Below are 26,751 nucleotides of genomic sequence, written 5' to 3' on the forward strand. Positions count from 1 at the left end.
AGTGCGGGTTTACTTCGCTCTTCTTTCTTCTGGAAACAGAAAAGTTTGAGACTTTTCCACTCCGGAGAACTAGGACCAGAACCGGGACCAGAACTAGACCTGAACCAGGACCGGGACCGGGACCGGGTCCTGGACCCGCTAAAGTCCCGGGAGGAGCAGAAAGAACCGGATTTAACCAGAAAACGGGAGTTTTTAAACCGCCATGAAAACACAAGCTGAATAATCTGGACGGTGAGTTGAGCTGCGCATGCGCAGTAGCTGCTAATGCTGATTCAGCCGGTGGAGGATTCTGGATCTGGATCAGGACCTGGATCTGGATCTGAATTGTCTTGATTTGTCTTGTTTATTAATTTGAACTTTAGTTATTAGGATACATTTGATTAAATACAGTACTGGTCATTATTGATCATCTTTGGTTATTATTGATCATTATTGATCATCATTATTTTTTTTTGTGATCAAATTTTTATTTCTTTTTTTCCTTTTTCTGAAAAAACAACATGGTGCAAAAAAAAACACCAATACATAACAACAAAAAATGAATAGATAAATGTAATAACAAAAAAAAACAAATACAAAAAAAAAAAAAACACAAAAACAAAAAAAAAAATAATGCCGATATTATTAAGTATAACAATGCAAAATTAGCACATAAATTAAGAGCAAAAAAAAAAAAAAAATAAATGAAAATAAAATCATAACCCCAGACATTACCCACCCACCCCCTGGATCCTAGCAGCTTTAAATCACATCAATGTGTTTATAATATAACTTTTAACATGGTATACTTAGTTTTCCTTTATCACACTAAGTACATAGAAATTATGTATAATGAATAGTTCACTATATCAAAATGTAACCACGACAGAAACTAAATATTTCCAGGCTTATCAAATGCCTTCATACCTGCTGCTGCTTGTTTCTTTTTTTGTAATTAATTATTTTATTTGTGTATGTAACATTTAGTAGTTGAAAACCGATAACCATAATAGTCTTTTTCCAAACATAATATTTTGTATGACATAGATTAACAAAAAAATAAAAAATAAAATACAAATCAATCATCACCCCCACCCACCCTCCTCCCTCCCTCCCTCCTCCCATCGGACCAACCAAATTACGTAATGCCTAATTATTAATTTTTTTATCACATTTGCCTTGTATCAGTATATACACAGACAGAGTACCTATATTTAACGCAAATATACCACATATAAATACACTTCAGTACACCAAGCCAAAGAACACCTTATAAGGTCAAGTACAATTTTTAAAGCATGTTTTGGAGCACCTCTGCGAACTGAGACCATACATTAATATTCTTCTCTCTTGCACCATGTAACCGGGCTGTCGAGAGTTCCATATACACGATATCTACAAAATTGAGAGCCCATTGTTGAAATGTTAAAATATGAGGAGTTTTCCATCTCATAGCCACAATTTTCTTTGCTGCTGTTAATCCCGCAAGAAAGATGCGTTCTTGTGTACGTTCCAAATGTAACTGGGATATGTCATTTAACAAAAATATGGTTGGGGATGGTGTGATATTAATAGTAAAAATTAATGAAAGTTTAGAAGCAACCATCCTCCAAAACTCAAAAACTCCTTGGCATTCCCAAATCATATGATAAAAAGTACCAATTTCATTGGAGGTACACAAAGTACAGTATGAAGTATTTAATAATTTCATCGCACATAACCGTCGAGGAGTTAGATAAGTTCTATGTATATAATTGAAATGAATTAATTGATGGTCGGGGTTCCTAGAGGTGAGTAAAATATTTGACCAGATGTTATTCCAATTAAAATCTACATCCAAATCTGGAATATCGCTCCTCCACCGAGCGTCCACAGTTAGGGGCATATAGCCGGATTTTGAAATAAATTCATATAACAAAGAAACCAGCCCTTTAGATCTACTTGCTTTGCAGATGCGCTCATGTATAGGGTGTATTGTAAGGGCAGACTGCCACGGGACCCCGTAGGCTTTCATAGATGATCTCAGTTGCAAATAGAAAAAAAAAGAAGTACCAGGTAACTTAAAAATTTTACAAAGCTTCTGAAACGAGCACAGTCCGTTTTCGTCAAACACATCCCCCAATGTATGAACACCTTTTGTCTTCCACCCAGGGAAACTGATGGGACATCCGTCTATTAGAAGACCGAGATTATTAAATATCGGGGAAAACATATTCCATTTTCCATCAATCTTACACATCTTTTCCACAGATCTCCATACCATAACAAGGTGAGCAACAATTGGCCCAAACTGCGCTTTGCATTGACTAGTAGTGATGTTAGAAAATAAAAGATCTCTCAACTCAAAGGGGTGAACCAAACTCTCTTCAAGCTCTCGCCATGACACCATAAAGGTCGGGTCAAACCATTTCAAAAGGGGGCGAAGGGTGAAAGCCCAATAATACAGTTTAAAATTAGGTAACGATAGGCCACCATCAGCCCTAGCTCGTTGTAATAATGAAAATTTGATTCGGGGGCGTTTCCCGTGCCATAAAAATTTGGAGACTGCAGAATTAAGTTTTGTCCAGAACTGTGGTGGTGCTGGTAACGGGAGCATGGAGCTAATAAAATTAACACGAGGTAGAATATTCATCTTTATAATCGAAATTCTAGCTTGTAGAGAGTTAGGCAATGACGACCATCTATCTAAATCGAGAGAGATTTTATTCAATGTATCACCATAATTGTTCTTCACGATAGTCTGAATTGATGGAAATATATTAATACCTAGGTATTTAAATTGACTGACCACTGGGATTATGGGTGGCAGAGTTGCAGATCTTGCTGTATCATTAAGGGGTAGAAGAGCTGATTTTGTCCAATTTATTTTGTAACCTGAAATGTCACCAAATTGATTGAAAATATGTAAAATATGAGAGATTGACTGGGGTGCCTGATTTATGAACAAAAGAATATCATCAGCATACAATGAAATATGATGGTTAGTACCATTAATCGAGATTGGAGTGATGTTGGAAGATTGACGGACCATCTCAGCCAACGGTTCAAGTGAGAGCGCAAACAGTAGTGGGCTCAGAGGGCAGCCTTGTCGGGAAGACCTACAAACCTTAAATGGTGATGAACAACTCTTTCCCGTCAACACCATTGCTGTTGGGTTAGAGTATAAAACTTTAATATAGTTAATAAATGTGGTACCAAACCCCATCTTTTCCAACACTGACCATAGATAAGGCCATTCAAGGCGATCAAATGCCTTCATTGCATCCAGTGACAACACAGCGGCAGGTGAGCCTATGGTGGAGGCCTTGTCTATAATGTGTAGTAATCTCCTGACATTATCAGATGCCAATCTTGTCCCAATGAAACCTGTTTGGTCACAATGAACTAACTTAGTCATATGACCTTGTAAACGGCGTGCAAGTACCTTAGCAAATATTTTGAGGTCAGAATTAAGCAGTGAAAGCGGTCTGTAATTTGAACACTCTGTAGGATCTTTATTCTTTTTCAATAATAAGGAGATAATAGCTAAATTAACATCTCTAGAAAAGGTTCCCTTTTCAATGGCATATTGAAACATATCAGATAATATTGGTCCTAATTCATTCCAAAATATAGCATAAAATTCAGGTGGGATCCCGTCAAATCCGGGAGATCGCTCTTTACGCATCTGGTCTATTGCCTCTTTAATCTCTTCTAGGGAGAAAGGAGCATCAAGGTTGCGAGCGTCCAAATCAGTCAATTTTGGTAGCTGAGTCATGGCCAAAAACTCATTACACTTGTCTGTATTATGTATAATCTCAGAGGAATAAAGATCTGCATAAAATGAACGAAATCTTGTATTGACCTGTTTTGGTTCTGTAAGTATGGTCCCTTCTGTTGATTTAACGCTAAGAATATCTGCAAACTGTTCAGTATGTTTGAGTCTTAAGGCCAAAAGATGACTAGGCCTCGCACCATTAAAATAATAATTTTGTCTCGTACGCTTCATGAGAAACTCTGAACGCCGCTTAAGAATTGAATTAATTTCTTTTTTGACTAACTCCTTCTGAATCGCTATGTTGTCACTGAAGCTGCTTTGTAAAGATGCATCTAATATCGCATACTGAGCCTCCAATTTTTCCAGTTTTGCAGATCTCAATTTTCGTAAAGTGGAGGAATAAAGAATGGTGTTATTCCTAATGTATCCTTTAATCGCATCCCATAAAGTCCTAGTATCCTCAACTGAACCTGAATTGATGTCAATAAACTCCTGTAGTCCAGAACGAAATTGTACAATATATTTTGAGTCACGTAATAGTGACGTATTAAATCGCCATCTGGGAGCTACATGTACCAAAGGACGTAAAGAACTTTCTACTAGTATGGCTTTATGGTCCGACAATGTCATTGGGAGTAATTCAGCTTTCCTGATTTTATGGAACAGATCAACAGAAACAAAAATGAAATCAATTCTTGAAAATGAGGAATGTCGTCCTGAAAAAAAGGAATAATCTCTGGCCGATGGGTTAACCATTCGCCACAAATCAACTAATCCTAGATGGCCAGCCCATGCGCGGAGCTCTGCTGAAGCTAGAGCTTGTTCCCTACTTTGAGTAGCTGTGGATCTGTCCAGTGTGTAATCCCATACTGCGTTAAAATCAGCACCCACTATGATATTAAAATCTGTTAAATCAAGTATGGTTTCAGTTAATAGCCTGTAAAAATCTTTATCTAAATTGTTTGGAGCATAAATTGAAATTAATGCTATCATTTTACCTTCCAACCTAATTTTTGCAATAGCTATTCTGCCAGCTTTGTCACACCATTCACCCAGGAGATCAAACCGAAGCCTTCGTTTGGCTAAAATTGCCACACCCTTAGTCTTAGAGGTTGCAGTTGATGAAGCCAGAACCCGGTAATATTTATTCGCTAGCCGGTTATTATGTTGTTCCAAAAGATGAGACTCTTGAATGAATGCAAAATCGATTGCTTTAGATCGCAAAAAACTCAAAATACCGACTCGCTTGTGTGGTATATTTGCTCCCCTTACATTAAGACTCAAAAATTTTAAATCTGTCATGACCACTTGTTACCTTTATGATAACTAAGGCTTAGTGAAGTACCATATATAAAACCTGGTTGGTCCCCCAGGAGATCCCCATCTATAACCCATATACTACCAACACACAAAAATAAAAAAGAAAAAGAAAAAGAAAAATAATAGAAAATTAACATTGAAGTTTTACCCGTAGAAAAGAAAAATTCTACTAGCTTCACTGTTCACTAAACAGTCCTAACTCAGACACAGCTCACCTTGCTCCGGAGGTAAGCAACACTCAAAAAGTGGAATATATCTTATAATAAATAACCAAACAAAACAGTGCCCTCTATCGCAGTGCCTCTCAACCCCGGCGATCCACCGCCCCAGCACACCCCCGACGCCCCCCCCACCCAGCACACCTGACCCAAGCGAACGGGTCGCCACCAGGCTTCTGCTGAGTCTGATGACAAGCCGACCTACCGAATCAGGCGCACCGGAGGAGGGAAACACCAAAAACACGTAGGGCAGCGGGCCACCAGGACCAGGGTCGGGAAGCACCGCTCCAGCGCCCTGTATTAATAAACCAAATAAAACTCCCTTTAGTAAGTCCTTAAAACAAAGTATATAGCATCTCTAACATTTTCCCAAGGAATTATTCCAATTGCCAATATGAAAAGCCATCATTTCTAATATTCAGCCTACCCAAAAAAAAAAAAAAAACATATGGTCAATAAATTAAGATACCCCAATATAACAAAATATTATGCAAAAATCATAGTCCTTGTATGATTGATCTCTATTAAGGAGTATTTAACAAATGTTTATAAAAACAATAAGGAATATAAATTGATCATCATTATTGATCATCTTTGGTTATTATTGATCATCTTTGATCATTATTGATCATCTTTGGTCATTATTGATCATCTTTGGTTATTATTGATCATTATTGATCATCATTATTGATCATCTTTGGTTATTATTGATCATTATTGATCATCTTTGGTCATTATTGATCATCTTTGGTCATTATTGATCATTATTGATCATCTTTGGTCATTATTGATCATCTTTGGTCATTATTGATCATCATTATTGGTCATCATTGATCATTATTGATCATCTTTGGTCATTATTGATCATCTTTGGTTATTATTGATCATCTTTGGTTATTATTGATCATTATTGATCATCATTGATCATCTTTGGTCATTATTGGTCATCATTTGTCATTATTGATCATCATTGGTCATTATTGATCATTATTGATCATCATTGGTCATTATTGATCATTATTGATCATCATTGGTCATTATTGATCATCATTGATCATCTTTGGTCATTATTGATCATCATTTGTCATTATTGATCATCATTATTGATCATCTTTGGTCATTATTGATCATTATTGATTATTGATCATCTTTGGTCATTATTGATCATCTTTGATCATTATTGATCATCTTTGGTCATTATTGATCATTATTGATCATCATTATTGATCATCTTTGGTCATTATTGTTCATTATTGATCATCTTTGGTCATTATTGTTCATTATTGATCATCGTTGGTCATTATTGATCATTATTGATCATCTTTGGTCATTATTGTTCATTATTGATCATTATTGATCATCTTTGGTCATAATTGATCATCATCATTATTGATCATCTTTGGTCATTATTGATAATCTTTGGTCATTATTGATCATTATTGATCATCTTTGGTCATTATTGTTCATTATTGATCATCATTGATCATCATCATTGATCATCATTGATCATCCTTAATCATTATTGATCATCTTTAATCATCATCATTGATCATTATTGGTCATCGTCATTGATCATCATTATTGATCATTATTGATCGTCATTGATCATCATTATTGATCATTATTGATCATCATTGATCATCATCATTGATCATTATTGATCATCATTGATCATCATCATTGATCATTATTGATCATCATTGATCATCATCAAATCCTCATTTAAACGTCTTAGATCTTTTAAAAGCGCTCTATAAATAAAATTGTTTATTATTATTGATCATCATTGATCAGACCGAAAAGCCTGATCAGCTTTTATTTTGAAAAGCTTTTATTGTGAAGGGCTGTGGTTTCACGTTCTGAGCTTTTATTGTGAAGGGCTCTGGTTTTTGAATGTCCTGAGCTTTTATTGTGAAGGGCTGTGGTTTCAGGCTGACCTGGTTGTTTCTGTGCAGGTCTTGGGTGATGGGGGGATGACGGGGGTCCAGGACCTGGACCCGGACCTGAACCCGGCCCCGGACCTGGTTCTGGACCCGGACCCGGCCCAGAACCCGGACCAGAACCCGGCCCCGGACCAGAACCCGGACCAGAACCCCCCAGGATGGTCTCCATGTCCCTCAGCAAGTCCTGCTTCCTGTTCTCTCTGGTCTCGTGCTGCGTGCTGGTCCTGGTCCTGATCCCGGCCCTGCAGCCGCCCCCCCGGCTGCTGGACCCGCCCCGGCCCCGGCCCGGGCCCCGCCGGCCCCTCCAGGGTCCCGGGACCAGCCCTGACCCGGGTCCGGGCCCCCGGAGCCCCCAGGGCCCCCAGGGACCCGGGTCCAGGTCTCCAGAGACCCTGGACCTCAGGGACGTCTTCATCGCCGTCAAGACCACCAGGAAGTACCACCAGACCCGGCTGGAGCTGCTGCTCCAGACCTGGGTGTCCCAGGCCCGGGAGCAGGTGGGTACCGGTCCGGGGGGGGGTCCCGGTCCGGTTAGGGGTCCAGGTCCGGGGTCCAGCAGGACCGGGTCCAGGGCTGGAAGAGTTGGTACCACCGTGGAACCGGTTCTTTGTCAGTGGAAACAGAAAAACCCGGTTCAAAACATTGAATAATCCCAGAATTGGACTAAGATTCTCAATAGGCCTGTGTTGAAAAAATGATTCTCCGATTTTAAATCGATTCTCATATTAATTCCTAAAAATCGATTCTCCGATTTTAAATCGATTCTCATATTAATTCCTAAAAATCGATTCTCCGATTTTAAATCGATTCTCATATTAATTCCTAAAAATCGATTCTCCGATTTTTAAATCGATTCTCATATTAATTCCTAAAAATCGATTCTCCGATTTTAAATCGATTCTCATATTAATTCCTAAAAATCGATTCTCCGATTTTAAATCAATTCTCATATTAATTAATTAATAATTGCGTGCGTTTTGCGTGCGAGCGAGCGTTTTGTGTGCATTTTGCGTGCGTTTTTTCGTGCCTTTTTTCGTGCGTGCGTTTTGCGTGCGTTTTGCGTGCGTTTTGCGTGCGAGCGAGCATGCGTTTTGCGTGCGTTTTGCGTGCGTTTTGCGTGCGAGCGAGCATGCGTTTTGCGTGCGTTTTGCATGCGTTTTGCGTGCGTGCGAGCGTGCGTTTTTTCGTGCGGGCGTTTTGCGTGCGAGCATGCGTTTTTTCGTGCGTTCGTTCTTTCGTGCCTTTTCGACATTTCAACTTTTTTTTCTCAAAATTTCACCTTTTTCATCAAAATCTTTTCTCTAAATTTAAAGTTTTTTCTCGACTTTTTTCTCTAAATTTCAACTTTTTCATCAAAATTTCAACTTTTTTTTCAAAATTTCAACTTTTTCATCAAAATTTCAGACTATCAGACTATCAGACTAGTGGACTATCAGACTAGTCATTAGCCTGATTCACATCTTTATTATTTGTAAATATGCAGATGATGCAGGGAAACATCTCAAACATGCAGGAATGAAGGCGCTGGTGGGAAGTATCTCCATGGCAACCGTATAACTCCAGGGCGGGCTACCCCCCCATCCTGTCATATAGGAAAAAAATAAGTAAAAACAAAGGAATTAAACAAGTAAAAGCCTCATAAAATCATCTGAACCAAACAATAATCCCCCCCGTCTACTGATTAATCGTCTCTGGAAACTCACAATCACGTCTTTGTGGTTATCAGGCCTTTCTGGTTTATTCTCCGGTTTTATTCTCCGGTTTTATTCTCCGGTTTTATTCTCCGGTTTTATTCTCCGGTTTTATTCTCCGGTTTTATTCTCCGGTTTTATTCTCCGGTTTTATTCTCCGGTTTTATTCTCCGGTTTTATTCTCCGGTTTTATTCTCCGGTTTTATTCTCCGGTTTTGTTCTCCGGTTTATTCTCAGGTATGGGTTTTCTCGCGTCTCCGGTTGCCATAGCAACACCAACCCGGTCTCAGGTTGCTATAGCAACACCAACCAGGTCTCAGGTTGCCGTAGCAACACCAACCAGGTCTCAGGTTGCTATAGCAACACCAACCAGGTCTCAGGTTGCCATAGCAACACCAACCCGGTCTCAGGTTGCCATAGCAACACCAACCCGGTCTCAGGTTGCTATAGCAACACCAACCAGGTCTCAGGTTGCCGTAGCAACACCAACCAGGTCTCAGGTTGCTATAGCAACACCAACCCGGTCTCAGGTTGCTATAGCAACACCAACCAGGTCTCAGGTTGCTATAGCAACACCAACCAGGTCTCAGGTTGCCATAGCAACACCAACCAGGTCTCAGGTTGCCATAGCAACACCAACCAGGTCTCAGGTTGCTATAGCAACACCAACCAGGTCTCAGGTTGCCATAGCAACACCAACCCGGTCTCAGGTTGCCATAGCAACACCAACCAGGTCTCAGGTTGCCGTAGCAACACCAACCAGGTCTCAGGTTGCCGTAGCAACACCAACCAGGTGTCTTGTGTTTTGCAGACGTTCATCTTCACGGACGGCGAGGACGCAGATCTGCGCAGGAGGACGGGTAAGAAGAGAACCAGAACAAAACCTGCTTTTTCCTTTATCACTCCAAATTCCTGGGTTTTAAGCCCCATAAATAAATTAAAGTTGAATATAAAGTTGGGTATTGTGGACATGTTGGTACCAAGTACATGTCTGTATCCATTACAGGTCTTCAGATACAGCATAAAGAAACTATATACCCGGAAAAGTGAGAATTTTGTAAGATTGATTGTTGTTACGAGAATAAGGATTTATGAAAATGTTACTCTCATAACCTGATATTTTCAGTAGGTTTACTAACTATTAAGACAACCCGAGGGTTGTTTGAAAAATAATTATAGATGGCAGCCCTTTTTTCAAAGATGGCCGTCAAATTCTCATTATATCAATGGTTCAAACAGATGCCAGTACACACGTACACTCTAAAGGTTTTTAGTAAAAGGGTGCTTGTCCCTAGGGATGGGCGGTATGGACTAAAATATTTATCAAGGTAATTTCTGGCATTTATCCCCATAACGATAAAAATGAAAATAGAAAAAAAAAATACCAATTCAACTTTGGAGCCAAATCACTGCTCTAAAAGATACTAAATACTACTAAACTACACCAATTACATTGAATTAATAAAAAACAATTAAATTAGTACACCTGTACTGAAGAACTGGAATGACTCAAATGAAACATGTTTGAAATGTAAGAACAGATTCAATTGAAATTTTGAGAAAAAAGTTGAAATTTTGAGAAAAAAGTTGAAATTTTGATGAAAAAGTTGAAATTTAGAGAAAAAAAGTCAAAATTTTGAGAAAAAAGTCGAGAAAAAAGTTGAAATTTGGTTGGAAAAGTTGAAATTTTGAGAAAAAAGTTGAAATTTGGATGAAAAAGTTGAAATTTTGAGAAAAAAGTCGAGATAAAAGTTTTAATTTTGAGAAAAAAGTTTAAATTTCGAGAATAAAGTGGAAATGTTGAGAAAAAAGTTTAAATTTGAGAAAAAAGTGGAGAGAATAGTTGAAATTTAGAGAAAAACATTGAAATTTGGATGAAAAAAGGGGAAATTTTGAGAAAAAAGTCGAAATGTCGAAAACACACGAACGAACGCACGAAAAAACGCACGGTCACACCAACCAGGTCTCAGGTTGCTATAGCAACCTGAACTGTACTGCAAAACTGGAATGAGTCAAATGAAACATGTTTGAAATGTAAGACCAGATTCAACATTAATTCAAACTGTGGCTTAAACAGTGGAATAACAGCAAACAGCTAAAGAACCTTGTCCTTCAAGTTTTCTCAGCTTAAAAAATCACAAAGTAGAAAAAAATACAACCTGATAAATAAAGAAACAGGACAAATAAATAAAAGTTAGTTTAACGACGAGCTCCTTCCGCCATGTTTGTTTAGGCTGATTTATGGTTCTGTGTTAAATCCACCATTTAACACAGAACCATAAATCAGCGGGAATTTATCGTTTTTACCGCGAGATAACAAATTCTTACTGTGGGTAGGGCTGGGCCATTTTGGACAAAAATAAAATCCTGATTTTTTTTTTCTCTGAAAACCCGATTTTCGATTTTGATTTTTTTTGGTAAAACTACAAAAGACAATGGAATAAATTGTTTCAAATATTTTATCTTTAAAGAAAAATAGCAAACAAATTTCCCTATTGGGAATGAAGTGCAATTGAAAGATATTGTAAGAGTTTAGTAAAGTGACAACATTTACATTTTCTTGACCAAACAAAGACGACTAGACGAGTCTGTCTGTAATGCAGCTGCAAAAAAGGAACATCCATTTTCCCATTTTCCTTTTTTAACATCGATTGTGATTAATAAATCCGATTTAGATTTAAAATCGATTAATCGCACAGCCCTACTGTGGGGAATTTTTTTGACGGTAAATCGTGAACGGTAAAATATCACCCATTCCTACTTGTCCCTCATATTCAACTTCCTCTGTCCCTGTCCTTGTCTTTGTCCCGGTCCCTGTCCTGGTCCCGGTCTTCCTCGGTCCTGGTCCTGGTCCTGGTCCTGGTTCCTGGTCCCGGTTCCTGGTCCTGGTCTTCCTCGGTCCTGGTCCTGGTCCTGGTTCCTGGTCCCGGTTCCTGGTCCTGGTCCCGGTCTTCATCTCTCCCTGTCCTGGTCTTGGTTTTCGTCCCGGTTCCCGGTCCTCCTCCCAGGCGTCCAGCTGATCAACACCAACTGCTCGGCCGCTCACAACCGGCAGGCTCTTTGCTGCAAGATGTCGGTGGAATACGACAAGTTCATCCAGTCCCAGAAGAAGTACGATCTTTTTTCTTTTTTTTATTTGCATTTTTTAGAAAATAAAAGGACAACAGAATAAAATAAACAACAAAACACACACATAAAAAAAAAAAAAAAAAAAATCAAACAAAAGTAAAAACATACGTATACATCACTTTGTCAATACATATCAGATTTAATTCAGAGGATTCCATATCTGTCATTTACAAGATCCTTCCATTTAGAATTAATTAAATTATCATCCTTTAACTGACTTTTTGTAATTTGTTTCATTAATGAAACAAATTACTCTTAAGACTAAAAAAGAGTGAGTTTCTTTCCTCTTAATTTCTTCTGGTGTTTTTCCAAGTAATAACATTCCGAATTAAACTTAATTCCGAACTAAATGGCTGGTTTATTTCGATTTTAAATCCGAATAGAATAATTCCGTGATCATGCACACACTCATTCAAATATAAAAAAATAATAAAAAAAATTAATTAATTAAAAAACAATAAATAAATACATTGAAAAAATTAAAAAAAATTAAAATAAAAGAAAGAAAATTTATTTCTAAGTCTCATTGTTATTTTTTCCATTCCATAAATGTCATTTACAGATCCTTCCATTTAGAATTAATTAAATATTCATCATTTAACCAATTTCTTGTTAATAACATTCCGAATTAAACTTAATTCCAAAGTGGCTGGTTTATTCCGATTTAAAATCCGAATAGAATAATTCCGCAATCATGCACACACTCATTCAAATAAAAAAAAAAATAATAAAAAAAATAATTAATTAATTAAAAAACAATAAATAAAAAAATTAAAAAAATTTAAATAAAAGAAAGAAAGAAAGAAAATTGATTTCTAAGTCTCAGGTCTACAGAACTAACCTGTTCTGGTTTTGGTCTCTAGGTGGTTCTGCCACGTGGACGACGACAACTACGTGAACCTGGTTAGCCTGCGGCGGCTGCTAGCGTCGTACCACCACAGCCAGGACGTTTACCTGGGCCGGCCCAGTCTGGACCACCCCATCCAGGCCTCGGACCGGGACCGGGACGGCTCGGTGAGTAGAACCTGGACCAGGGACCGATGAGTAGGCTGTTGGGAACTGGACTGGGACCAGCAGGTTCCTCTCCGTCCCCCCTGATGTTCTGGTCCTGGTCCTGGACCGGGTCCTAGACCAGGTTCGGGACCTGATGTTCTGGTTCTGGTTCCAGGTGTCCGTGAAGTTCTGGTTCGCCACCGGAGGAGCCGGGTTCTGCATCAGCCGGGGTCTGGCCCTGAAGATGAGCCCGTGGGCCAGGTAGGTTCTGGTTCAGGCACGAAAAACGCACGCACGAACGAACACACGAAAAAACGTACAAAAGAACGCACGCACGTAAAAAAGCACGCACGAAAAAACGCACGAAAGAACGCACGCACGTAAAAACGCATGCACGGAAAAACGCACGCACGAACGAACGCACAAAAAAACGCACAAAAGAACGCACGCACGTAAAAAAGCACGCACGAAAAAACGCACGAAAGAACGCACGCACGTAAAAAAGCACGCACGAAAGAACGCACGCACCTAAAAACGCACGCATGAAAAAACGCACGCACGAAAAAACGCACGCACGTAAAAATGCACCAACGAACGCGCGAAAAAACGCACGAAAGAACGCACGCACGTAAAAACGCACGCACCTAAAAACGCACGAACGAACGAAAAAATGCTTGCACGTTAAAACGCACGCACGAACGAACGCACGAAAAAACGCACGAAAGAATGCATGCACGTAAAAACAGACGCACGAACGAACGCACGCACGTAATAACGCACGCACGAAAAAACGCACGCACGAAAAAACGCACGCACGAAAAAACGCACGAACGAACGCACGGAAAAACGCATGCACAAAAGAACGCACGCACGTAAAAAAGCATGCACGAAAAAACGCACGAAAGAACGCACGCACGTAAAAAATGCACGAAAGAACGCACGCACGTAAAAACGCACGAATGAAAGAACGCACGAATGAATGAAAAAACACGCACGAACGCATGAAAGAACGCACGCAAGAACGAACGAAAAAACGCACGAACGAACGCACGAAAAAACGTACGCACGAAAAAACGTACGCACGAAAAAACGCACGAAAGAACGCACGCACGTAAAAACGCACGCACGAAAGAACGCACGCACGAAAGAACGCACGCACGTAAAAACGCACGCACGAACGAACGCACGAAAAAACGCTTGCACGTTAAAACGCACGCACGAACGAACGAACGCACGAAAAAACGTACGCACGAAAAAACGTACGCACGAAAAAACGCACGAAAGAACGCACGCACGTAAAAACGCACGCACGAAAGAACGCACGCACGTAAAAACGCACGCACGAACGAACGCACGAAAAAACGCACGCACCTAAAAACACACGAACGAACGAAAAAACGCTTGCACGTTAAAACGCACGAAAGAACGCACGCACGAAAAAACGCACGAAAGAACGCACGCACGTAAAAACGCACGCACGAAAGAACGCACGCACGTAAAAACGCACGCACGAACGAACGCACGAAAAAACGCTTGCACGTTAAAACGCACGCACGAACGAACGCACGAAAAAACGCACGCACCTAAAAACACACGAACGAACGAAAAAACGCTTGCACGTTAAAACGCACGAAAGAACGCACGCACGAAAAAACGCACGAAAGAACGCGCGCACGTAAAAACACACGCACGAACGAACGCACACACGTAAAAACGCACGCACGAAAAAACGCACGAACGAACGCACGGAAAAACTCAGGCACGGAAAAACGCACGCACAAACGAACGCACGGAAAAACGCACAAAAGAACGCACGCACGTAAAAAAGCATGCACGAAAAAATGCACGAAAGAACGCACGCACGAAAGAACGCACGCACGTAAAAAAGCACGCACGTAAAAAATGCACGAAAGAACGCACGCACGTAAAAACGCATGCATGAAAAACCGCACGCACGCACGAACGAACGCACGAAAGAACGCACGCACGTAAAAACGCACGAATGAAAAAACACGCACGAAAGAACGCACGCAAGAACGAACGAAAAAACGCACGAACGAACGCACGAAAAAACACGCACGAAAGAACGCACGCACGTAAAAACGCACGCACGAACGAACGCACGAAAAAACTTACGCATAAAAAAAGGAACAAAAAGTCAAAATGTCGAAGAAAAAAGTCGAAATGTCGATGGTCCTGGTCCAGGTCTCATGAGGACCTGGTTCTGGTTCCTGTGGTCTCACGGTTCTGGTTCTGTCCAGTCTGGGGAACTTCATCAGCACGGCGGAGAAGATCCGTCTCCCTGACGACGTGACGGTGGGCTACATCATCGAGGCTCTGCTGGAGGTCCGGCTGACCCAGACGACCCGGTTCCACTCCCACCTGGAGAACCTGCAGAAGCTGGACCGGGTCCTGGACCAGGTGAGAGACCGGGTCTGGATCAGGTCTGGGTCTGGGTCTGGGGGGTCTGTTTTTTTTGTTTTTATTTTATTTGTGCAATTAAAAATATAAATGTAAACATTTGCTGCGTCGCACCAGAGTTAGCCTCAGGCTAATTAGCATCTGCAGTTATTTGGTACAAATAAATACAGCACAGATAAAAAACATCAAACATTATTAGTGATGCACCGAATGTTCGGTAACAGAAATTGTTCGGCCGAAAAAAAACAAAAAAACACTTTTGGTGTTCGGTGGAATAAGTGGGGAAAAAAACCAACAATTAATAACGGCGTGTGGTGACACAATCAAACAGAGAACAGCGTGGAGTGTTAATGCAGCAAAAATGTCAGCACGGGTCCGTGGACTTCACGGCCATCCGTTTTTTGTTTTGACAAAATAAAAATAGAGAAATAATCAATTTCCCATCTTTTGTTTTGATAATAAAAACCGGAAAATGGAAAACGGATCGTTATCCGTTATCCAATTTCATGAAAATCAAAATTGGGAATTAAAACAGCGAGTGGAAAAATCTTTTCTCTATTTCCTATTCGTTTCCAAGGAAACTGAAAACAAGGATTGGACAAATGGGGGATATAAGAATACTGCACATGCGCAGTAATAAATGAAGAAAGTTGTTTCTGGTTCTTTTGTTCATCAGATTGAAAATTAACAGTTTTAGATTTTTTTAATGTTGAAACAGAAAATAAATCAAATATGAAACATGGGAGTGAAACATGAGTTTAATCTGTAATCTGTCTTCATGAAACTGCAGTGATGTTGTGACAGTCCGTTCAGCTGCAGCGTCCAATCAATAATCAATAACATGTACAGTGTTTCCCCTAGAATGTTTTTCAGGCCCGGTGGTACCACCGAAAAAATCCTAAACAGACGAGGCGCGTGGGACGGCATATTGGACCTGTAGCAATATAACAAAGTTTTACATTAAAAATCATTGTAGGCCTATATTGCTGAAGGATATCACTTCAATGAAATAATTAGATTTAATCTAACCTTTAACCAAAGTGTCCTGGGCCTGAAAGGTCTGACCCATATGAGCATTGATCTTTTCTAGATATTCCAGAGGGATCTCTATGAAAACCCTCTGTTCCTCTTTTAACGGCTGCTTGTGCTGACGGCATATGTGACAAAACATCCCTATTCACAATTGAGATTATATCAGTTATAAATAATTTAAACATTGTAGATGTGTTTTACCAATTATGTTATAACAGAGTTACATGCATTTGACTGGGGAAAAAATGAACCTTTAGTGGTTCTAGTGGAAAGACAATCTATTGTCTGTGTTATTTTCATCATTATTGCTTACCAAAAAAAGAAGCTCAATCAGAACAAAAATGTAAGCTAAACAACAAATTGGAAATTTACCATTGGCTCATACCTGGCTGGCACTAGGACCCCGCGGACGCATGGTGTGTCGTCGGGCTGTGTTTTCCTTCATGCTTCCCTGCAGCGTCTCATGCAAACACAAACACACGGACCTGCAGAAACATTTTTCTTTATATCATGTTGTCTGTCGCCCGCCATATTTTTTATTTTTTTTTTTTGACGGCGCCATAGTTGGCTAGCTACAAACTCTATACATCCCATAATATATAATAATATGCCCGCGCTCTCAGCAGCGTTACTAGGCAACGAAGCAGGTTGACTCCCGTTGCAGAACAGCTGCAGAGGCTCCTAAACGTAAATGATCATTGATTTTTTTTTTTTAGGCCTGGCGGGGGGTCTCGTTGGCCTGGCGGCCCCGCCAGGCCTGTACAGTGGTAGGGGAAACACTGATGTACTCAACTCTAACATACTGGAAACGAACAGGAAATAGAGAAAAGAGTTTTCCACTCGCTGTTTTAATTCCCAATTTCGATTTTCAAACACATCAATGAAATCGGAAAATGGATAACGATCCGTTTTTTATTATCAAAACAAAAGATGGGAAACGGATTATTTTGGATTATTTCTATATTTTTATTTTGTAATTTCAAAACAAAAAACGGATGAAGTACACGGACCAGCATGTCAGATCATTACTGGGATGTGGGAAAAGCAGAGGACACGAGAAATGATCCAGGCTGAGTTGGATTTGGGAAACCGCTGGTGATGGAGACGGTCACGGGAGAGAGCGCGGAGAAAAGATCCCGTACTACCGACGCGGTGGAGAAAACTCACTGTCTGATATGACCAGATCCTCCAGGAAAATAACCCAGATCTTTACAATTATTATACAAGGCTTCAGATTGCAGAGATTTAGTTTAGTTTATTTTATTTATTTAGCATTATACCGTATTGTACCGAATATAAGACGACCCTGATTATAAGACGACCCTCTTTTTTTCAAGACTCAAGTTTGAAAAAAGACTTTTTGAACACCAAATTTAATTTTTATACAGAAAATAATGACAGTACATCTGAAACAAATGATTATAACAATATATTGGAGAGAAAAAGCCTGTTATTTTGCCTCATTAAACCATCATGTTGAAGTTTGCATCATAACTTCTCCTCAGCTGCCGGTTCACCTGCTGATCTTCCACCCTCTTTTCTCCAGATTGGAGAAAAGAATTTCTCCACTTTCTATTATCTCTTCTCTTATTTCCTTCTCTTTTCTTTCTTATACTATTTTTTATTTTTCTTCTTCGTGTCAGGGGTTTCTTTGGCCTGGGGAGTTAAGTTCAGCATTTAAAGATATCTGGCTCCATCTAGTGTTGTAAATGGGTATAATGTCTAGACCCCGAATGTAAGACGACCCACTTTTTCAGTCTGATTTCAATGTAAAAAACACCGTCTTATATTCAGGCCAATACGGTAAGACAAATATGAACAAAAAATGTAAAAACATTGAAATAACATGAAGGAAAGGAAGAAGTCTGGTGGATTATATAGAATCCTTTACTTATATGAATAAAAAACTAAACAAAAAGCTACACAAGGGGGAGTAAAAAGAAAAAACACAAGAAAATGTAACTCAGATTAAATAATAAACACTACAAAGATGAAACAATAAGAAAGTTATTTAAATGTTTTTTGAATATTGGCAAGTATGGTGATGATTTAAGAGATTTATTGAGTGAATTCCACAAGTGGTGAAAGATTGATGTTTAATGTTCTACAAAACGGTAAATTAAAACCATCTTTGTGCCTTGTGGCATAAGAATGAATATCGGAATTAACACTAAAGAAATTATGAAAAGAAGAGATTAACTGGATTGAACGGGAGAAAAAATAAAGATTCCCGTTGGTGTAGTTTAGTATTTAGTATCTTTTAGAGCAGTGATTTGGCTCCAAAGACTGAATGTGGTGATAGATTTATAGTTACAAAGATGGAGTTGAATTGGTATTTTTTTAATCGTCATTTTTATCGTTATCAGGATAAATGCCAGAAATTATCGTGATACATTTTTTAGTCCATACCGCCCATCCCTATTCGGTATTCGGCCAAGTGTTTATTATTATTATTTTCGGTTTTGGTTTCGGCCACAAATTTTCATTTCGGTGCATCACTAAACATTATTCAACTATGCATGCGCAGCTCGCTGCAGTTTAAACAGAAAAGGATAAGGACAACGATGGGAAGCCATAGTTTGTCAGTAGCTGGTGTGAAAATGTGGAATAGCCTAAACAATGAATTAAAGTTAGCAAGAAATTTAACTGTTTTCAAACATGAGTTAAAGAAGCTGTTATTGAAGGAATATCAAACCTAGGTACAGGAAGGCAATGTCTGGCTATGTGTACAAAACAATGGCAATGTGGGAAAATCAGCACTGGAACACCTGGCATGGAAACAAAACATGGAAACAAAACAAAGTGACTATAAAATGTGTGTGTGTGACATTGAGCTCTATCACAGCACAGCAGATATCACGACCAAGCAGAACATAAAATCAAGAATGGAGATTCTGAACTGGTCAGTAAATGCTATTGACAAGATTTTTTCTACACGGCGTGCTGGGACAAGGGAATCGGCCTGTCCAGATGGGACATTCTTGGCGGGGTACACTATGGACAGTTGGAATAAATGGAAAGTGGTGTGTCTTGGGGTGCTGGATATGGAAGACGTGGAGGACGTCTATATATTCACGGGCATGACGGTGGGCCTGGTGATCCTAGGGCTTGGCGGGGTCTGGATGCTACAAAAGTTGAGAAAAGTGAGAGCTGATCAGGCAAAGCTGCTCTCTGGCCTCGCTGACATCCAGGAGAGACTGACCAGTGTATGGTCGGAGGTGTCCAAAGCTCGTGAGGAGATGAAGTCAGTACGAGCGGAGGGGGCAAAGGCGGCTAGAGAGCCAGAGGACGGCGACTAATCAAAATCTGCATTGACACACGCACCTCCATTGCAAAGTGGATTGCATGCAAAAAGAGGCTTGGACATTAAAATAACTGAACAGTGGACACAGTAGTAAATCACAGGAACGGTGATCAGGATGAGTGGACTGGACACGTGTACAAACATACATGCTATCTGGACTGTGAAGGATGAAATTAGACAAATTGCTATGTGGTAAACTATGTATCTTACTGAATTCTGTTGTTGATGTGATCATGAATCTTGCATAGAACGGGGCGGGACTTTGATAAGCGTCAGCTACTCCCGTACCCTTTTCGTCATGTGCTGAGTATGCAATGTATAATGTTCTGGAGATGAAATGTGTCTATATAAACATGCCGAAATAAACTAAAAAAAAAAAAATAATAATGTAACATATACTGTAGCAATAGAGACACACACACACACACACACACACACCATGATGGGAGGGTATGGAGTCTGGGTGTTAGTGTTAGAACCGGGTGGGGTCGGTACATTCTGGCGTCAGACTAGTTTATCGCTGCAGTCGTAACGAGTTTCACAATCTAATGGAAATATGTTGCAGATTAGAGGTTGGAGGTTTGAACGCAGCACAACAACATTAATGATACAAAACTGGCCCAAAAATATAAATATATATAAATACAAACCTCCCTCTGTGATTAATCTGTTTGTTTCATCGGGTTATTTAACAATCCATGTATCGTTCGTTTTTCAAAATAAAACCAAAAGTAAGAAAACGAAAAAACAACTAATTTTCTCTCTATTCGTTTCCTAACTAAAATGAAAAAACAGATAACAACCTTTTCCCGTTTTATCAATTTTTTACTGAGAAAATTAGTTGTGTTTCATTTTCTTACTTTTGGTTTTATTTTGAAAAACGAATGAATGAATGAACGGATTTTTAACCTCAACTAATGAGCAGCTTTTCATCCCTTAGTCCTGGCAAGAAACGCACAAGGACGGGTCAGAAATATTCCCTGGTTTCCCATTGGTCAAATTACTGATCTGCATCAAGAAAAAACAACAAACAGCTAGCAGAAATAAATTTGCATTTACAAAAGCGTTTCAGTTAATTACAACTTGAAAAGAAAATGTTATGTTAAAAAATCGTTAATCGTGTAAAAGTGAAATCAATGAAATCAGTCATAGAGTTGCAGTTTTTAACGTTGACAGTACATTAGATACAGTATTTAGTATTGAAAGTTAAAATAGCTCCCAGTCGACAAACTCCCAGTGGACAAACTAAGTCAAAAAAGTTACTCAGTCAACAAAATCCAAATCAAAAAACTAAGTTGATAAAATCAGAACCAAAAAACTTCAATAAACTAACCTAGTATCAACAAACGCTGAGTCACTAAACTTAACTCTGATTCGTAAAACTCCCAGTCAAAAAACTAGCTCAGTCCACAAATTCAGAGTCAAAAAAGGAACTCCCAGTCCACAAACTACGTTGATACAGTAACTCTGTCGAAAAACGCTGAGTCATGAAACAAACTCTTGAGTCGACTAACTCCAGGTCGACAAACTAAGTCATAAAATGAACTGAGTCAACAAACGTGGAGTCAACAAACAAACTTGGTGTCGACAAACTCAAGCTCAGAATCAGCAGACTGAGTCAGAAAACTAGCTAAGAATCAGAAAACTAGCTAAGAATCAACAAACTAACTAAGAATCAACAAACTAGCTAAGAATCAACAAACTAGCTAAGAATCAACAAACTAGCTAAGAATCAACAAACTAGCTAAGAATCAACAAACTAGCTAAGAATCAACAAACTAACTAAGAATCAACAAACTAGCTAAGAATCAACAAACTAGCTAAGAATCAACAAACTAGCTAAGAATCAACAAACTAGCTAAGAATCAACAAACTAGCTAAGAATCAACAAACTAGCTAAGAATCAACAAACTAGCTAAGAATCAACAAACTAGCTAAGAATCAACAAACTAGCTAAGAATCAACAAACTAGCTAAGAATCAACAAACTAGCTAAGAATCAACAAACTAGCTAAGAATCAACAAACTAGCTAAGAATCAACAAACTAGCTCCGAGTTAACAAACTAGCTAAGAATCAACAAACTAGCTAAGAATCAACAAACTAGCTAAGAATCAACAAACTAGCTAAGAATCAACAAACTAGCTAAGAATCAACAAACTAGCTCCGAGTTAACAAACTAGCTCCGAGTTAACAAACTAGCCAAGAATCAACAAACTAGCTAAGAATCAACAAACTAGCTGAGAATCAACAAACTAGCTAAGAATCAACAAACTAGCTAAGAATCAACAAACTAGCTAAGAATCTACAAACTAGCTCCGAGTCAGCAAAGTCAAAGTCAAAAACAAGCTCTTGGACAACAAACTTGGAGCCAAAAAACAAACTCAATCGATAAATTCAGTCGATAAACTAAGTCAAGAAACGCTGAGTCATAAAACAAACTCGGTAAACAAACTCCTGAGTCATAAAACAGAATCCAAGTCGACAAACTACCGTATTGTCCCGAATATAAGACGACCTGATTATTAGACGACCCTCTTTTTCAAGACTCAAGTTTAAAAAAAGACTTTTTGAACACCAAATTCAATTTTTATACAGAAAATAATTTCAGTACATCTGAAACAAATGATTATAACAATATATTGGAGAGAAAAAGCCTGTTATTTTGCCTCATTAAACCATCATGTTGAAGTTTGCATCATAACTTCTCCTCAGCTGCCGGTTCACCTGCAGAACTTCACACACTTTTCTCCAGATTGGAGAAACTACGTTTCTCCTTTTTCTGTTATCTCTTCTCTTATTTTCTTCTCTTTTCTTTCTTATACTATTTTTTATTTTTCTTGGTGCCAGGGGTTCCTTTGTCCTGGAGAGTTTAGTTCAGCATTGGCTTTAAAGATATCTGGCTCCATCTAGTGGTGTAAATGGGTATAACGTCTAGACCCCGAATGTAAGACGACCCACTTTTTCAGTCTTATTTCAATGTAAAAAACACCGTCTTATATTCAGGTCAATACGGTAAGTCATAAACTGTGTGTCCCGTCTCCTGTCTCACCGTCTCGTGTCTCCGTCTCGTCTCCCCAGGTAACTCTCAGCTACGGCGGCTTCAACAACCGGAGGAACGTGGTCACTATCGGGGGAGGATTCTCCCTGCTGGAGGATCCAACCAGGTAACAACCTGGAACTAAAGTCTGTATTTAACCCAATACAACCAGGTAACAACGCCAGGAAATACCACATTGTTACGTCATTGGGAATTAAAAGCGTTCCATATTGAACCAACACGGACACACATATTACTATGCTCTTATTTATACATGTTGTATTGTATTGTAAAACGTCATTTGTAGTAAATTCAACTCAAGGTGAAACAAATATCTTATTTCCCACTACATTCAAAGTGAGATATTTCAAGTCTTTATTTGTTATCATTTGTATGTCTATTAAAACCCCAAATAAAAAATCTCTATATTATGAAATCAATAAACAATTCTATCATCAAAATAATAACAAACAAAGGTTTAACACGTCTTGTAATGACACTATATAATATATTAGTTTCACCTTTTAAGGTGAATTATTGAAATAAATTAACTTTTACACCATATTATACATCTGGGCTGATGTGGACGTAGAGTAGAATAGAATAGAAAAGCCTTTATTGTCGCTGGGCTGGCGTCCCAGCACAGTGAAATTGGACCAGTACAACCATCAAGACAACAGACAAAACAATATCAACATGAGACATGAGTCAACTGGTGAGATCAGATCAGAGAAAGGACGACATTGGGGATGGGGGAGGGGGAAAAAAAAGTTGAAATGTTGAGAATAAATTAGAAATTTTGAGAAAAAAGTCGAGAAAAAAAGTCAAAATTTTGAGAAAAAAGTTGAAATTTTGAGAAAAAAAAGGAAGAAAAAAGAGAAAAAAAAGAAGAAAAAATAAAAAAAAGAAGAAAAAAAAGTCAAAATTTCGAGAAAAAAGTCGAAATGCCGAAAATGCACGAAAAAAACGCACGCACGAACGAAAAAAACGCATGCACGAAATAAAGGAAAAAAAGGCGAAATGTCGAGAGAAAAAAGTCGAAATGTCGAGAAAAAAAATCAAGAAAAAATAAATTTTGAGAAAAAAAGTCGAGAAAAGTCGAAATTTTGAGAAAAAAGTTGAAATTTTGATGAAAAAGTTGAAATTTTGAGAAAAAAAGTCGAGAAAAAAGTTGAAATTTTGAGAAAAAGTAATAGAAAAAAACAGGCACTTTCACACTGTGTATAAATACACTGTGTGAAAGTGCAAAAAAAAATACCTCAGCACAGAAAGCAACATAACAATTTAACATAATCATCATAAGACTTGCTCATGTGTGTGGTTCTAGGGGCGGGGGGATCCCGGCACGCAGGGGCGGATCTAACCCCAAGTACCCCAAGCTCTCAAACCTGTTGACTGTGTTAACAGGGGGGGGGGGGGGGGGGGAGGAAGGCGTTCACTTTGGAGGGAGGTGGTTATCAGCAAGTGTGTGTGTGAGCAGTAGGAATGGGTGATATTTTACCGTTCACGATTTACCGTCAAAAAAATTCCCCACGGTAAAAATTTGTATCTCACGGTAAAAATGATAAATTCCTGTAAAACTGATTTATGGAAGGAAGGAAGGAAGGAAGGAAGGAAGGAAGGAAGGAAGGAAGGAAGGAAGGAAGGAAGGAAGGAAGGAAGGAAGGAAGGAAGGAAGGAAGGAAGGAAGGAAGGAAGGAAGGAAGGAAGATAAGAGCCTGAAAGAAAGAAAGAAAGAAATGAGCCTGAAAGAAAGAAAGAAAGAAAGAAATGAGCCTGAAAGAAAGAAAGAAAGAAAGAAAGAAAGATGAGCCTGAAAGAAAGAAAGAAAGAAAGAAAGAAAGATGAGCCTGAAAGAAAGAAAGAAAGAAAGAAAGAAAGAAAGAAAGAAAGAAAGAAAGAAAGAAAGAAAGAAAGAAAGAAAGAAAGAAAGAAAGAAAGAAAGAAAGAAAGAAAGAAAGAAAGAAAGAAAGAAAGAAAGAAAGAAAGAAAGATCAATACCCGTTGATGACATTTTTGTATTGGTATTTTTTTTATCGGTATAAATGCCAGAAATTATCGTCATAACGGGCAAGTGGGGGGAGAGTCACTTGTTTACATTCCACCAGGGAGATTGTGACCAGAGCGATCGGCCAAAACCGCCCTGTCAAGGCCAGATTATAGAATCAACAATTGTATTGAAAACAACAGACAGACTCAGTAATTTTCCTTCTGTCTTAAGTCTCTGAATCATCGATGGCGACTCCAATCAGACGAATTTGTGATCAATTCCCGCCAAGGTCTCCAATCGCATCCAGCTTACGGTTTTGCTCTCCCAACGTTAAAGTCTGAGTGTTGGTCGCATACGTAGCATATATTTCAGTTGCTACATGGTTGTCTGTCTGTACAGTCATGCTAGTTCAATGCTATTAAAGCACTTTAAACTTTAAATCAAAGCATTTAGTTTTTTCTTATAAAGTATTTTATAAACCCGTCCCCTCCGTCCCCCCGTCCTGCAGGTTCAAGACCGTCCACTGCCGTCTCTACCCGAGGACCGACTGGTGTCCCCGACCCGCCGTGGGACGCCGACGCTCACCGCACCGCTAACCGCAGACGCTAACCTGGTTGGACGGCGTCGGACACCGGAGTGTCGGCCAATCAGAGCGTCCCAGGGAGCAGCGCTGGACCCCGTTGGGCCCTGGCGGGACCTGGACGGGACCTGGACGGGACCTGGACGGGACCTGGACGGGACCTGGACGGGACCTGGACGGGACCTGGACGGGACCCTGATGGTTCAGGGTCAACATGAAGGAACTAAAGGGGTTGAGACCGTAACCTGGGGGTCTTAATGCTCCGCCAGGCGGAACTCCTCCTGCTCGTGTTTATGGAACTATCAGTGTTTATGGATTTGCACTACGTTGATCTTTGATCTACAGGATGACAGCCAGCTCTGCTACGGCTCGATAACTCGTCCCTGTAGCCACGTAGCATAGCAGGATGACGGCCAGCGTAGCTAGCGTAGCTACGTAGCATAGCAGGATGACGGCCAGCTCTGAGCAGGAACGTCATCACGTGTCGTGTCTGGTTTAATTATCTTGATTCCACCAGCTGGTTTAATAAACTACCAAATATTTAATAGTTTTCTAGCTCTCCTCTGCTGCCCCCACTGGCCACCGCCGGTACCACGCTCTCCTCTGCTGCCCCCACTGGCCACCGCCGGTACCACGCTCTCCTCTGCTGCCCCCACTGGCCACCGCCGGTACCACGCTCTCCTCTGCTACTGCCCCCACTGGCCACCGCCGGTACCACGCTCTCCTCTGCTGCCCCCACTGGCCACCGCCGGTACCACGCTCTCCTCTGCTGCCCCCACTGGCCACCGCCGGTACCACGCTCTCCTCTGCTGCCCCCACTGGCCACCGCCGGTACCACGCTCTCCTCCTCCTCAAACAGCAAGAACATCCTCACATTTCTGCTCTAAATCCTGTCAAATCCTGGTTTTTCTGTGTTTTCCGTCTTTGATTTTGCTCTGAGTTTCCAGATTGTTTCCTCTGATTCGGGGTCAAAGGTCCCGGGTCTGCAGGACTGAGCTGGACTCTGTGGACCCCCAGAGTCTGGACCAGAACCAGGTTCTGACCCGGTCCGTCCCACTGCAGGACAGTGGAGGAGCTGGTTCTTATGAAGACAATGTTGGTGTTGTTTCAGACAATAAAAGCTTTTTAAAAATGTTTCAGATCTGTTTTCATTCTGATTTACTGCAGAGATCCAGCAAAAAATGGAAATGTAGAGAAAAAAAAGTGAAAATTTGGATGAAAAAGTTGCAATTTTGAGAAAAAACTCAAGAAAAAAGTTTAAATTTTGAGAAAAAAGTCGAAATGTCGAGAAAAAAGTTGAAATTTTGAGAAAAAAGTTGAAATTTTGATGAAAAATTTGAAATTTTGAGAAAAAGG

The 26,751-nt window shown here is 39.7% G+C and overlaps 1 protein-coding gene across 2 annotated transcripts in view; it reads left to right on the forward strand.

The window, feature by feature from the left end:
• Positions 1 to 26,751, forward strand: part of LOC133419848 (beta-1,3-N-acetylglucosaminyltransferase radical fringe-like) — a 32,245-nt gene continuing 5,494 nt past the window's right edge. The window contains exons 1-9 of one of the 2 annotated variants that reach the window (XM_061709310.1): positions 1 to 231; positions 7,230 to 7,714; positions 9,720 to 9,768; positions 11,917 to 12,019; positions 12,901 to 13,051; positions 13,206 to 13,291; positions 15,292 to 15,451; positions 22,867 to 22,952; positions 25,324 to 26,529. In XM_061709310.1, coding sequence (XP_061565294.1) covers positions 7,376 to 7,714; positions 9,720 to 9,768; positions 11,917 to 12,019; positions 12,901 to 13,051; positions 13,206 to 13,291; positions 15,292 to 15,451; positions 22,867 to 22,952; positions 25,324 to 25,411 — 1,062 coding nt within the window. In that variant the 5' untranslated portion in view covers positions 1 to 231; positions 7,230 to 7,375 and the 3' untranslated portion in view covers positions 25,412 to 26,529. Of the gene's footprint in view, positions 232 to 7,229; positions 7,715 to 9,719; positions 9,769 to 11,916; positions 12,020 to 12,900; positions 13,052 to 13,205; positions 13,292 to 15,291; positions 15,452 to 22,866; positions 22,953 to 25,323; positions 26,530 to 26,751 lie in introns of those variants that run through there. The other variant, XM_061709311.1, reaches the window with a different exon arrangement.

Source organism: Cololabis saira, chromosome 19 (genome assembly GCF_033807715.1).
Source record: "Cololabis saira isolate AMF1-May2022 chromosome 19, fColSai1.1, whole genome shotgun sequence".
NCBI classification, from domain to species: Eukaryota; Metazoa; Chordata; class Actinopteri; order Beloniformes; family Belonidae; genus Cololabis; species Cololabis saira.